General features: G+C 37.7%; 3 protein-coding genes across 3 annotated transcripts; 1 reads left to right on the top strand and 2 right to left on the bottom strand.

The window, feature by feature from the left end:
• Nucleotides 1-4638: 4638 nt before the first annotated feature.
• Nucleotides 4639-5850, bottom strand: LOC120422642 (uncharacterized). Its single transcript, XM_039586144.2, has 3 exons — nucleotides 5619-5850; nucleotides 5258-5553; nucleotides 4639-5199 (listed from the first exon to the last, which is right to left on the bottom strand). The coding sequence occupies exons 1-3, from the start codon at nucleotides 5734-5736 to the stop codon at nucleotides 4675-4677; spliced, it is 939 nt and encodes a 312-aa protein (XP_039442078.1). The 5' UTR covers nucleotides 5737-5850; the 3' UTR covers nucleotides 4639-4674.
• A 913-nt stretch (nucleotides 5851-6763) lies between these two features.
• LOC120422622 (uncharacterized) lies at nucleotides 6764-9053 on the bottom strand. Its single transcript, XM_052709917.1, has 4 exons — nucleotides 9048-9053; nucleotides 8605-8929; nucleotides 8248-8543; nucleotides 6764-8187 (listed from the first exon to the last, which is right to left on the bottom strand). The coding sequence occupies exons 1-4, from the start codon at nucleotides 9051-9053 to the stop codon at nucleotides 7633-7635; spliced, it is 1182 nt and encodes a 393-aa protein (XP_052565877.1). The 3' UTR covers nucleotides 6764-7632.
• Nucleotides 9054-12570: 3517 nt separating this feature from the next.
• Nucleotides 12571-14629, top strand: LOC120422653 (uncharacterized). Its single transcript, XM_039586158.2, has 3 exons — nucleotides 12571-12721; nucleotides 12795-13090; nucleotides 13152-14629. Exons 1-3 carry the CDS (start codon nucleotides 12640-12642, stop codon nucleotides 13704-13706), a joined length of 933 nt encoding a protein of 310 aa, XP_039442092.1. The 5' UTR covers nucleotides 12571-12639; the 3' UTR covers nucleotides 13707-14629.
• Nucleotides 14630-15457: the final 828 nt, after the last annotated feature.

Below are 15457 nucleotides of genomic sequence, written 5' to 3' on the forward strand. Positions count from 1 at the left end.
ATTCGATTATCCGAAGTTTCGATTATTCGAAGTGAAATTTTTCCGAGGCCTTCGGATAATCGAGTCTGGACTATACTAGATTTTTTTTGTTCAATTATCATTTGTATTCAACCGCATAATTAGATGTTGTTTTTGAGAAATTTGCAAGGAATTTTGTCTTTTTTCATATTTTGGTCAAGAACCCAAAAATCTAACAATAGGTACATAAGGCTGGTACAAATTTTTTTTATGTTTTTGTTGATTATACTTTTCGCCAAATCTCAAACCAGCTATGTGAATAAAATGATCAGTGTGAACGGGGTTCTGTACTACGAAAATCGCACGGTATGTTTTTCAAATCTTAAAAAATAACAAAACTTCTATTGCATTATTATTATTATGTCTATAAGAAAAAAGTATTTGTTTTGAGAATATATATAAAAAAAAAGTCTGAAACAATATTCAATGTATTTGAATGAAAAAAAAACCTTTCAACACCCCTTCCCTCCTAAAATGTTCTGTTCTGAATGAAGCCAAAAAGAAAGTTGATCATTCAAGGCCAATACGAACCTTTCAAGAAATATTATATGTAGTTTGATGTGATAAAAATTGCCATCATTTTTTTCGTATAAAATACGCGCTCCTGGGCACCGAGCATTTCGCTTGACCGCGTTCGGGGAAATGACTATTCAGGGATATGACTAATCGGGTAAGTGGCCCATTCGGGAAAATGGCATTCGGGGATGTGGACGATTAGGGGAAATGGGAAATTCGGGTAAATGGAATTCGGGGAAATGACTATTAGGGGAAGTGTCTTTTCGGGGAAGTGGCATTCGGGGAAATGTCCCTTCGATTCATCCTAAACTACTCTTAAGTGTGAAGTTTTTTAAAAGGTTCTATACACAAAATATTCAATTTTTGCTTTTTTAGTGTTTTTGTATACCCCTGATTCAAGGCGGTTCTGAAAACACTCAAACACAAATATTGAAAATTTTGTTTATAGGACTTTAAAAAAACTCTAGAATTGATTTAGAATGAAATTTAGAATATTTAAATCCAAGATGGCGGCCAAAATGGTGGCTATGAAATAATGAGAAAAAATCATTTTGAATTTTAATAGACAATCAACTATTTATTCAATGTTGACTAGAATTGGTTCACAGAACTCGAATTTGATATTAAAAGTAAAAAAAAACGAATAAATTATCCGAAGTCCCATACAATCCTTCATCTATCAAAAAATTATCAAAATTTTAATGGAAATAGAAGTCAATGCTATGAGACGCGGGTTCGATTCCCGCCTTATCCACTGAGCTTCTATCGGATGGTGAAGTAAAACGTCGGTCCCGGTTTCTCCTGTCTCGTCAGAGGCGCTGGAGCAGAAATCCCACGTTAGAGGAAGGCCATGCCCCGGGGGGCGTAGTGCCAATAGTTTCGTTTTTTTAGAAGTCAATTCATTGATATATTCAAAATAATTAGAACGAGTAAACTACGAACTGTATTTTAAGATAAATCCTCCAAGCTTTCTTACATGTTCCGCACGAGTTTTGCAACCACGCAGTGTTGTTGTCATCTCGATGATAATATTCAGAAGTTCTTGTGGTGAAAACAGGTCACTACTGCCTTCACCCGTTGATGTTGGTTGGTTTTCCCTCGGTTGCTGACTGAAGCCAGGAGGTGTTGTATTCTCTGCAACTTTTTGCCGTTGATTCATCGGCAATGGCTGCAGATTTGGAACCACTCGAGCAGATCCCGCTCCTGGTGACGCCAAAGCAAGAAAATCCACGTCCGTGAATGCTGGTGGTGTCTTTCGACGATTTGGTTGGTGCCTGGTTGTCGCTTGCTGCCTCACATCCATGTCGTACAGGCCACGGAGGACCTGTTCCATGGGGCGTTTACCTGGGTCGTCATGGCTGTAGTATTCAATCTTTGTGTTAGCATTAGCATTAGCATTAGCATTTGAGGACGCCCTATCCACGGATGGCTCCACAACGCTTATCCCACTGTTTGGTCTGGTTGTGTTAGACCCTCATCCGGAACAATAATCCAACACGGGAGATACCATGTCTTCATCTTTTGATGAGTGTGTAATACAGCCCAGGGCATAAGGGGGTCCTTGCCGGGTCTAAGCTATCCTTTGGGGAGCGGAAGGAATGTTAGTAAACACCTATCTAAAGTGCGCAAGGATCCCTGCGTCACCTTAGGGGTATAGATGTTTGTAGGGTGGTTTTGGACTCAATGTTAGTAGAAAGGTAGGACCCTAGGATATACCTCGAAAGGTATTGCGGGTTGATAAAAAGTGGTTTATGTTTTATGATATTAAACTCATACAGTCGGCTGTAATGAGTAATGTGGATGATTTAAAGATTTATGATTTATAAGTTAATAATAATAGATTATTATACTCAGTCAGCCTGCTGTACTGAGGAAAATAATGATTTATATATTTTCAATTTTACGTTTAGGTAGGTTTTAAACTCATACAGCCGGCTGTATCGAGTAAATAGTAAGAGAAATTTTGGTGTTAAATTAAAATCGATTCATTCTTAGACAGCCGGCTGTGGAAAGACTGAATCGCCGGGAAAATATACTGTGCATTTATTATTTTCTACATTGGTGTCTCTAGCCGAACAATTAACCGAAGAAAAGCAAAAAACAAACAAACACGAGGTAAAACGAACGACGACAACGGAAACCTTCCGCGACGAACGCGACGTGAACTGTTAAAAGCATAAAAAAATAAAAATACAAAAGACGCGGCGTAGTTCTACTTCAAAATACGAAAATTGAATTTGACACCGACTCGATCTGTGAGTTTGTGACCTCTACTGTGAGTCAACTGTGGTATTCGGGAAGAGAAGCACACACACATACATCCAATCACTCATTCTCTCACATCGTAATCACGATCTTTCGCTTGCTCACACTAACACCATTCATGACGAGAAACAAAACAAAACATAAACATAAATAGAACGCTCTCACCGGGTCCGGAGCAGTAGCGCCATGTGGGTTTCAAGCTGCAGCTTCCTCCGCAATCACGCCGCCAAGTCAAGCTGCTGTTGTTGGTCGCCTCCGTTACACCAACACCAACACTGTCATACACGCCAGCATGTTCTCTCGGCACTCAAGTGCCTTCTTTTCCGGGAAGAGCGAGGAGCCAGGAGAGCGCGGCAAAAAAAAACTGTTTCTCTCTGTACTCTGCTTTTTCACAACCATTTTCGCGAGAGAAAATTATAGATACACTAACACCACTAAGTTTCCTCTCTCCGGATGGCGTAGCCCAACAAGTGCTAAAACATGACGCCATTTTCCTCCTGCTCCAAATTGAAACAAAAATCACAAAAATTGCACTTTTTTTCTCAAGAATCACTTGAATTCCACATTATTCGTACGTAGAAACATTTTCCGCGACGGATGAATAACTTTTCACTGTTAAACTTAATATTTTTCACATAGAAATCGTAAAAAAATTATGCCCGTGACAGCACACACGACCGACCCGTAGCAGTGCAGCTCTCTCTCCCTGTAGTATTCAATCTTTGTGTTGTTCAGGAAATCCCGAACGTAGTTGTAATCCTTTCTGGTAGGTAGCAGAATTTTGAGTCCATCAGCACACAAGCGAGTTGAACAACCGGCTCCGTGGCTTAATGGTTACGGCTTCTGTCTCCCAAGCAGAAGGTTCATGGATCAAATCCCGGCCGGTACCTTTGAACTTTGAAATCAGGAATTTGAATATGAATAAAAACTAAAATGAATCAGGTGGGATTCGAACTCACACCTTTGGATAGGTGGTCTGGGACGCTAAGCAGTCGGCCATCAGAAGGTTTACACTCTAGTAGTGAATTGATCCGTAGTTTTGAAATATGTTATCTTCTCATATTAAATACACGCTGATCCCTGATTTGCCTGAGGGGATTGGAAGTCTAAATATAGATCGAGTTTCCTTCAGATGCTTGCTTCTATGTTTAGGCGGGGCCGAACAATGCCCAGCGACCTCGGAATTGGACCGCAAGGAGCTCTGTCATTCTGAAATGGGTCGTTGGAAGCAGCGCGAGGGCTATCACCACCTAATACCCGGGACTGAGATAAGTTGTATCAGGATTCGGCATATTCAAAGTCTGATACAAATTATACTTTCCCATAATTTCGCTACCGGTTAGCGGGTATTGGATTGGACCACACACACACCAAACACACACACACACATCAGCACACAAGCGAATTGAAGCCCGTAAAGCACCAGATTTGATAAATCCGGTCAGCCACTTTCGCACCGAATCCGATGAAATGGTTTCAAGATGAATTTTGAGCGTCATTGCTCAAACTGCCTGGCTTTGCTGGTAGCGCATCAGCATTCTTTAGCTTCTTCAAATCTGCCGATTCTGCTGGTGAGGACCGCCTCTTTTTCTTGACGTGAAGCATTTTTTTGTACTTTTTAGCACTTCTGACGCACGTCTGACTCGCTGCTCTGCTAATCGCAGAATGAGCATTGCTAGTAACAATTCCTCATACTAGAAATATCAAAATTGCAAGAATAACGATCGTACAAGCGATTGTTCCACTTGCCCTAACGATCATCTTGCCCCACTGTCCCCTATATGGACAAAGGGATTGCATGGACAAAATTTCATCCAAGATTAAAAATACAAAGAAAAGTCAATATGCGAAAACGTAAGTCAATTACACAACGGCTTATTTTTTAAATACTATTTCCAAATCCGCAAAACTTTCTGTGTAATAGTCTGGTACGTTGTCCCCGTCACCCAAGGCATCCAATTCTGCCTTACTAGAACCTCCCGTAAGCACCAACAGCGTCTGAAACCCGGCCACCTTTCCAAAGGCCACATCCTGTGCAATCATATCTCCCACGAACAGCACCCGTTTATCCTGCTCGATTCCGTAATACTCCTTCAACTGTTGCACCAAGTGAGTTCCAGGTTTCCCCAGCGTAACTGCCTTCCTCCCAACGCTCCGTTCCAAAATTTCCGTGTAATATCCCGTTCCGATCGAGCTATAAGTTGGCGTAAACACGACCCGGTAGTCCGTTGCACCTCCAATGAACAGACACTCCTGATCACATTTCAGGTACATCTCGGCTCGTAACAGCTTGATATGGCTGCAGTTGAAGTCATAGTCCACTATCACCGCTTTGACAGGTTTCTTATCGTGAATTACGGGAATTACAACCTGCAGTGACTCCGGTTGAGGGTCGTCGGGCTAAAGTAATACAGCACTTGATTAATTCACCACTGTTTAAATACACATCTTAGCTTACCCCACTGAGCACTTCGTAGCCAGCATCCCTTAAAGTTTTCAGGAAAGCATTCGATCCAATCGCGTAGATCAATCCGTTGAAATTGATCGACTTCAAATACCTGACAATACTAACAGCCGGGTGTACAAGATCCTCCTCGGTTACTTCATGGCCCAGCTTTCGAATCTGCTCCTGGTAGTTTTCCAGCGGTCGAACGCTGTTATTCGAAACGTACACTACTCGCTTCCCAGCAGCCTTGAGTGCTCCGATGGCCTGGCCAGTACCTTCAATTGGTCCGTAAAGATTCCACACAACTCCTGTTGAACGATCAATTGATCCCAATTAGTATCGGCAAACGGCTTTTGAACTAGTTGCACTTTACCATCGCAATCCGTCAGCACGTAATCGAAGGAATCTATAAATTTGCGCTTATCTTCCTGGCTTAAGTCCAGCAAACGCTGTGATAAGATCGGTGAAGAGTTGCTGTCGCTGCCGCTCATCGTAACGTGAGGGTCGACTGTTCGGAACGAACTGAATCATGTAAATCAAGCAGCGTAAAATGTCAAATTATCGTTTTATTAGATGATACTGATAACTTATCTGGATAGTTGGTTCATGAAAAAGGAGGAATCGGGACACATTGCCGAGCAGGGGTAAATAACAAGGGAAATGCGTAATAATACCTTTTTCTAGTACCGTCATCTGGGGCGAAACGGGACACATGGGGCGAATTGAGACAGCAGTTTTAGCCTTGTTACATCTTAAGTTTTGGACGTTTTTAATTGTTTTCGGATAAGACAGGCACAGATCAATAAAAATAGTGAATCGATTTCCAAATTTCAAGCTTTCAAGTGCTCCAAAACGTGCTGTCCCTATTCAGACTGTAGTCCCGATTCGCCCCAGATGACGGTATCAATACCAAATTATGGTATTTTTAAAAACTTTGAAATTTGTCTTGAAGGATTATGCAAGAGCCAGGGTTGTTAAATTATCAAAATATCAGCTCTCAGCAACTACAATTATCCCGCCTGAATATTCATGACTCAAATACAACTGCTTTTCTCTCCTTATTGATGCTCTCAGCGCCGAACATAGCCGAACACGTTTTCGTGTTTACACACTCGCGATTGACATTTTCCTTTTCTCTCTCATTTCCGCTTCCACGATCATGCTACCGCAACAGTGATTAACCACAAAAGCCGCCACAAAACCAATTTCGCAAAAGGCAGTTTAACGGGACGTCTTGCGTGGTCGGCTCCTAATCGCCATCTCGCGATCTCTCATAGCATTTTTCTGAGAGATTGAGAGACTCAGCGGTGAGAGCGCATAGTCGAGGAAAAGGGGAAGAATGATAGAGCGAGAATGACATCGCTGGGAATCACGAGACACAAGAAGAGATCTCAGAAGCTATAGGGACGGCCGCTATACTCTCGGATGTTTTTGGTGCAGAGATAATCAATTGATAGCTTTTATATCACTCTTTTGCAACACTGGCAAGAGCAAAATTTGGTATCGTGAAAAAATATGTTATTTTTTATTACTTTATTTCTCCGTTAATAAAAATGTACATTGGGGTCTGGATCCCCCTTGGCTCGATTTTATGGGTAAAAGTAAGTAACTGTGCCAATTTTGAGTCAATCGGTTAAGATTTAAGGGTCGCAATAGACCGTTAAAGTAGGTAAAAAAATCTTTTAATACAGATACGGCTTCTTTAAATCGCTAGAACTCGTCAGGATTAACTCGGAGCGTTTGCGGTCTTCGACAAAGTTTGTTCAGTATAAAATTGTACATAAGGATCTCTCACGTTACAATTATCCGACACATTCAAGGCCACCTTTTGACAGAATTTTGAAATTTTTGCTTTTCTCCATACATTTTTTCCATTTTTTCTATACAAACTTCAACGATCAATAGCGACCCTTGAACCTTAATCAATTTGGCTCAAAATTGGCACAGTTAAAATTGAAGTATGAAGTTTTGTTGAATGTTAAATGCTATGTTAAAAAAGGATTTTAGGGTGGAATTTGTTTTCTGAGTCATTCTAATCAAAACCTACAATTTTTCTGAAGACATCAGGTCGATCGGACTATCTTTTCCCAAAAAAAAACATATTTTTGAGTATCAATGAGTATTATGTATGGACGAACCAATCATGCAAAATAGCTATTTTGGTGGTTGGGAAGATTCCTATTATGTTTTTGTCAGTTCAAAATATATAAAAAATATATCATGAAATCTGCCGATTTTGTAGAGAATTGCTCTTCTGCTCACGTCTACTTAATCCTAGCTGTATTAATAGTTTTGGCTATTTTTGAATTATGTGTGATGCGTTTCTTAAAAGTTACTTTAAATTAAAACAATTTATTTGTCCGTGATGTCAACTCGACTGACTGATGCTACAAATTATGTTTTTTACTTGCAGCCAAAACTTCTTCCACTACTCTTCCCAAATCAGCAAAACTTTCCGTATAAAAATCTGGAACATATTCCTTCTCACAGCCAGCATCCAAATCCGACTTGCTAGTCCCACCAGTCAACACTAGCAACGTCTGAAATCCGGCCACCTTTCCAAACGCCACATCCTGCGCAATCATATCGCCCACGAACAACGCTCGCTTGTCCTGCTCGATTCCGAACTGCTTCTTCAGCTGCTCCCCCAGCGGTTGACCCGGCTTGCCCAGGATGGTCGCCTTTCGTCCGATACTTTTTTCCAACATTTCCAGGTAATAGCCCGCCCCCAGGACGGTGAAGTTGGGCGTCACCGAAACCCGGCAGTCGATCCCCCCTCCGATCAACAGACAGTTCGGGTCACTTTTCAGGTACATTTCGGCGCGCAACAGCTTGGTATGATTGCAGTTGAAGTCGTGATCCACAATGACAGCCTTCACCGGTTTCTTATCGCGAATTACGGGAATGATAAGTCGCAGCGACTCGGGCTGGGGTTCGTTGGGCTAAAATAAGAACAAGTCAACCCTTCTAAATTGCATGGTAAACTCAAATAGTTGACTCACTCCTGTGATGACTTCGAAGCCGGCTTCTTTGAGCAGTTTCAGGAATGGTTCCGCACAAATGGCATAGATCAGCCCTTGGAAGTTGATTGACTTGAGGTACCTGACCACGCTGATGGCCGGATGGATGAGGTCCTCTTCGGCAAGTTCATGACCCAGGTTGTGCACCTGTTCCTTGTAGTTCTCCAACGTCCGAACGCTGTTATTCGACACATAAACGACCTTCTTGCCGGCATCCTTCAGGACTCCAATAGCCCGTCCAACTCCCTCAATCGGACCGTGAAAGTTCCAAACAACTCCTGTAGTCGAAATGAAACTTTAATTTTCTCCAAAAGTGTAGCAAACCCTTCCAAAAATTACCATCACAATCGGTCAGAACGTAGTCGAATGACGCCACAAATCGTTGCTTATCTTCCAGACTGAGGTCCAGCAAACGCTTAGTCATCGTGTGTAGAGTCTGCTGTTGTGGCGCGGTCGGCGGCTTGAGTCGTACTAATAATATTTGCGAAGCGTACCAGGAATACCTCACCTCCAGCTGTGGTTTATTAACCACAAGTAGAGTGTACGCGAAGTAGTACTGGCAGCGAATATGTGGAAGAATTAAGCGCTCGAAGTCGGTGAAGATTAAGTTCAATTGAGCGCCGTTGAACTGCACGTGACTGATGGAGTGAACAACAAAGCATGTCTAGAAAGTTAAAAAGAACCACGACCAACTATTTCTTTAAATATTTTCGGTTGGATTTTTCGGGAGCTTTGAAAAATGTGTTTTAAAAACAGAAATAATTCATCCATCCCTAACCAACCAACATGTTCCCTTTCTTCGAAAAATATCGACGATAAGCGATTGATTCCACTGATAAATGGTACACAGAAAATGCAATAAAATTGATATTGATTTAAAATTTAATAATCTGCACAGGATGACCAAAAATGACTTAAGTTTTTTTTTTCAAATTTGTTTTTATATGAAACTTATGTTCAAATAAGCCGTTTTGTGTGATTATTTTCTCCATTCAATATCCCATTCAAATAAAGGCTCTTTTCTAACAAAAAGTTATGGAAATATTCGAAAATCTGTATCTCTAGTAGGAATGCACAGACCAATGTGGTTTCTTCGGCAAAGCTGTAGGTTTTGATCATAAATTGCAAGAAAAAATGGTCAAATACTCTTATAAAATTATTTTTCCATTAACTGTATAAACTCTTTGTTTCCATAATTTTCAATCTTTACATCAGTAACTAATTCGGCAGAAATGGACGAGAATGCATTTTTTTTTAATTAAAAAAGAATTAAGGTACTCAACCGTAAAAAGAAAGGAGAAGGGAAATTAAATGTACTTTTGAATCTGCAATACTCCAAAAGGGTCCTATTTTCACATTTAAAAAATGATTTTCAAATTTAGTGTTTTTTGTAACTTTACATAGTTATTGTTTTCAGTGTAACAATAATTAATAAAAATTAGAGCAGACAATTTCAAAAATTTTGATGTATAAACATTAGGGGTTTGTTTGTAACCATCACAAGTAACCGCGACTCTTCAAAAAAAGTTTTGAAAAAGTTACTTTTTGTTTCTTTGTTCGTGTCTGTCACGGGTGATCTTGAACGGCCATGATCGACAACGAGCATTTTTTTCAAAACATGTTTTCCTAAAAGCGCGGTAACTCGTGATTTTTACAAGCATAACCCTATTTTATGCTTTTTTTTAAATTGTCAGCTCTACGACATAATAGAACATGTATAAAATTCTTAAAACACAAAAAAAAATTGTGTGTTCATATAATTTTTGTACTGTTAAGTAACGAAAAACGGCAGCAGTTTTGAAGCTATTTTTTGTATTTTTTCGATGAAAAATAAGTTTTTCGGGATTTTGAATGAAAATTACATCTTAGAACAATGAATGTTTCCCAAAATCCAGAAAATCTGTTTATCGGAAAGCTCGTTCAATTTCCCATTGGTCGCATTCAATTGAACGCGTTGGTTAATTGATATTAACTTATTTGCTTTCCAGGAGGGTATCACCTTCCAACTAAAGCCAAGGGCAATATAATTGGGTCCTAAAATTAAGCTTGAATTTGTGATATTATTGTTCACAAAGATAATTGGGAGCGTTCTTTTATTAGGTAATGCAAATAATGAATTTTAAGACCCCCCCCCCCCCCCTCATAACAAAATTTCCATACAAATTTTAAAAAAATGTTTGGAGCGTAACACGATCTCCGACCCCCTCCCCTCCCCCCAACTGCGTTACGTAATAAAAGAACGCTCCCTAAAGCTTATTTCACTAAGTACAAAACGATTACCGTAAACCGGGGTGACTTTGATAGGATTTCAATTTGTGTTTAGAATATTTTCCAACAGGTAAGGTTTTTCTCAAGATTTTTATTTTTAAAACATGTACTGGGGTAGACTACACAAAGTCCATGCACTATTTCGGAAAAAAAGTTTTTTCAATAATGTTTAGAAAAATAGTTACGTTAAAAATTCTTAGTTTTAATTCCGGGGTGACTTTGATAGTCATAGTTTTTCTTGTAAAAATCATATTTAAGATGTTCAAACTTTATTTGTACGCTAAATGTACCATCACTAAAGAAGCTGATATAGTTTTTAAGAAAAAAATCAATTTTTATATTTAGTTAACTAAGTGTATAAGATTTTTAGCAAAATACATATAAATTTTAGGTAAAATTGTTAAAAAGTCGGAATTTTGTCTGAAATTTGTTAAAACTAGTTTTGTTTGTAAAATTATCGATTTATATTGCATTTTATACTGAATTCAAAGCACGAATCACAAGTTTTCACATTTTACATGAAATTTGTTCAACTAAAATTGCCTATAAATTTGGAGATTTTTTTTAATTGTGTTTCAAAAACACATATTATTTATTATTTACAAACTTTTTTAACCTTCTCCTAGTGGAAAATTGTCCAAAGAATCCGAAAATGCATTCCGTTTTCCGATTAAATATCATGTTCATTGAGAAAATCATGACAATTTGAGAAGTTTTAAAATAATGACTTTCATCAGCATTTTCTAATTATAGTTAACTAACTTTTTAAACTTGTCAAAATTTTATGAAAAGTTCTGCTTGAGGTACTTTGAACACTTCTCTACCACGGTCAGTATGTTTCTTAACCATTCCTTACGTATTTTAATTGTACTCTTCATTTTGCGGAAAAATCGCAAACCTATCAAAGTCACCCCGTTTTACGGTATTTTTATTCTATAGCTTGACACAAGTTCACGATTTGAACATTGAAATGCAAAATTTGGTTCCATAATTTATTAATTTGTTCAACTTTATGCCCAAATCTTATTTGAAAATATGTAGTGGCAATAGGCCGTGTTCAACTACAATAGGGTCCTAAAACCCTATGTAAATTTTTATGTACAACGGTAAAAAACACGATTAAAAACCATTTCTGATCACTTTTTTTTAATTTTAACCCTCTACTGCCCAAATTTTTTTTTCGAACATTTTTATTTTTCCTTTGTTCAGGAGGTCATTATGAGCAACTTTTGTTGTACGAACAATTTTACTTCTCTTGTTTTATGTTTTTCTTGTTTCATTTTTAGTATTTTAATTTGCATTTATCTTGTTTAGTTTATGTTTGTTTTTGGTAGTATTTGGACTATTCTACCACCTTCTATCATTACATTTTGCCTATCTATTTTTTTTCATGTTTTTATAGCCACATTTTCATTTTTTTGCTTGTTTTTCACATTTTCTGCTATACAATGGCACCATTATCATTTAAACTTTAAATAAATACGTAGAGGCATAGTCTGGGACACTAGAAAAATTACTGCATACTTTTTTTTACTTAAAATATAGGAAATGTTAGTAAAAAACACAGCCAAAGTTGACACCTAAAAAAGTGACATTTTTTAAAACATTAGCAAAGTCACATAAAACAAGTAAAACTTCCAACCCATACATTTTCTAAAATTTCAAGAGTTCTTCTTTCCAATTCTTTTTTAAGATCAAAAATTGGTCGAAAAATTGATTTTCAAGTGGAGTCTAAAAGTTCAAATTTGCTTAGAGGGAGGCGAAATTGCCTTTGACTGTGTTACAGCAAGAAAATTAATCGTTTTTGCAAGGCCAAAATAGTTTGAGAACCACTGTCTTGGATAAAAATCCAAAGTAGTTGTCTAAATGTTAAAGAAAACACAAATTCAAACCACTCACACTAGCTATTCAATTCTGGTCTGCATAGCCGGCATGCCGTGCCATAATCTCGCGTGTCATATCTTCAAATATATCAGTATAAAATCTGACCATTAAATGCTGTCTTACCCTTAAAAAGAAGCACGTTAACCAACTAAACTGTTAGTATACTTCGTACCACCTTCTGAGTCATTACAGCAGTTTGCACCTCTCCAAGACAGCTCATCAATGCGGCGGTTGCTAAATTTAAGTTTGGAAGATAAGCGTCGATTCCTGGAATCCTTTGACTACGTCCTGACTGATTGCGATGGTACGAAGAAATGGTTTCTTTTGAAGTTCAGTGGGATTCACGTTTTACAGATTACTTCATTTGATTCACGCAGGAGTTTTGTGGACTTTGAATGAGCCTCTTGAAGGAGCTGATCGTGCCATTAGAGCCTTGAAGGATGCTGGAAAACGTATCGTTTTTGTCTCGAATAATGGAGCAAAATCTCTGGAAAGGTATCAGGAACAAATTGCCGGATTAGGACATTCGGCGAGTGAAGACGACATCGTTTGTCCGGCAATAAGTGTAGTAAGACACTTGCAGTCAATCAATTTTCAAGGATTAATCTTCGCGATATGCTCAAAAACCTTCATGGACATTCTTAGGAAAGCTGGCTATGAGGTCATCAGTGGGGTAAGTTTTTCGATACTGGACTTTTTCTGAATAATAAAATTTAATTTGCGATTGATTCTAGCCTAGCGATCCTCTCCCGGAGTCCGTTGACATTATCGTGAGCACTATTGATGACAAATTACCAGTGAAAGCAGTCATATTTGACAACGATTTCAACTTCAACCATATGAAATTGTTTCGCGCCGAGTTGTACTTGAAAAATGACCCCAACTGTTTGCTGATTGCTGGAGCAATCAGTCCACGAATATTCGTAACCCCTCTGGTGGATGTGACCGGCATGAGCCAATACTTTAGTGTGTTAGAACAAAGTACCAACAGAAAAGCAGTAATTCTAGGAAAACCAAGTCCTCGCTTGGCCGAGCAGCTGAAAAATCATTTGCAAATCACACAAAATCATCGGGTACTGTTCGTGGGCGATATGATTGCTCAGGATGTGATTTTCGGGCGGTTCGCTGGATTCCAGACGTTGCTGGTGCTCTCTGGAGGAACCAGTCGCGAAATGGTTGAAACACTGGAGAATGACGAAAATGTTCCTGATTTTTACACGGATAGTTTTGCTGACCTTGATCGTTTGATACAGGATGTAACGCGGGATGGAAAAGGCACAACTGAATAGATTTAGAGCAATTACTTTGAGCAAATTTCATTGCTGTTTATATTAACTAATAGAAACATAATGCATCTTAATAATCATGTTGCAATCATTCTTTTAACCCTCTACAACCCAACCCCGTCTTTAGACGGGCTTCGATTTAAAAAATCGCCAAACATCCATTTTTCAACCAATTTTTGATCTTTAAAAAGCATTGGAAAGAAGAACTCTTAAAATTTTAGGGTTGGAAGCTTTACTTGTTTTATGTGACTTTGCCAATGTTTTCAAAAATGACATTTATTTAGGGGTCAAGTTTGGCTGTGTTTTTTTACTAACATTTCCTATATTTTCAGTAAAAAGAAGTATTTATGCAGTAATTTTTCTAGTGTCACAGACTTTGCCTCTACGCATTTTTATACATTTTAAATGATAATGGTGCCATTTTATAGCAGAAAATGAGAAGAAAAGCAAAAAAAAAGTGACTGTAAAAACATGAAAAAATTAAATAGGCAAAATGTAATGATAGGAGGTGGCCAAATACTACCAAAAACAAACATAAACTAAACTAGATAAATGAAAATTTAAAATCTAAAAACAAAACAAGAAAAACATAATTGCACAAAATGACCTCCTGAACATGGGAAAAATAAAAAAAATCGAAAAATTTAGGCGAAGAGAATGTAAAACATGGCTTAGGCCAAAATAATATAAAACATGAAATGTGAATGTTTTAAGGCAAAATAACTCAATCTGAACATTTTTTTCTAAATTTTTCTTTCGTATTCTGCAGTGAGTTTGAATAGATTCCACACAACTTTCTAGAACATAGCATAATTTTTTTACCCACACTCTGACGCGATACAGGCTAGGGATCAAGTGTCCCGGGGATCAATCTATACTCTCCCCTATTCGAAGTCTTTGGCAATAAACAAATAAATTGCAATGCTGTACACTTTTTATAATTAAAAATTTTGAAGATCAGGATTGAATGAACTTCAAATCTAGAGTTTTTTTTTTAAAGGACCAATAAACTATTGTCTTTTAGATGTTCTAATGTTCTAATGTATTACAACCCTTTTCACCTGACCAGGTTATTAAGAATATTTTTTATAGTTCCCAGTCACGAAATATACTAGCAGAGCTGGTTCTGCCAGAATCCTGCTAGAACGGTGGAAAATTTCTGCTCGAATGCTGTAAGAATATACAGCTCTGTAAGAACTCTGCTAGAATTCTGGTAGAACGTCGTGACTGGATTTTAGCGAACAAAAAAAAAAGCCAAAAAAACAAAGAAGATCCTTACTTAAAAAATCATAAATTTGTTTATTTTCCAATCAATTTTTGTTAACCGTTTAAAATATGAAGTATTTTAAAACTTCCAATACACTAAATTTACATATTTGCTTTTGAGCAATTTTCTACGAAATAGGTTTTTTCATAATTTTAATTTTGTATTTTTTAATCCGACTGAAACTTTTTTGGTGTCTTCGGTATGCAAAAAGAAGCCATTTTACATCATTATTTTGTCCATATAATTTAAAAATATTTAAAAATTCAAAAAAATTTATCTTTTGAAAGAATTTTTTGATCGATTTGGTGTCTTCAGTCTTCGGTAGGTATGGATAAGGAATACACTGAAAAAAATGATAGATGGTAAAACAAATTTTGGTGATTTTTATTTCACTTTGATTTGACTTGATTTGACAAAAAACACTATCTTTATTTTTATTTTTTTTTTTCGTATCAGCAAAGTTCAAAAAACCAAAATATAGAGAATT

Source organism: Culex pipiens, chromosome 3 (genome assembly GCF_016801865.2).
Source record: "Culex pipiens pallens isolate TS chromosome 3, TS_CPP_V2, whole genome shotgun sequence".
Lineage (NCBI taxonomy): Eukaryota > Metazoa > Arthropoda > Insecta > Diptera > Culicidae > Culex > Culex pipiens.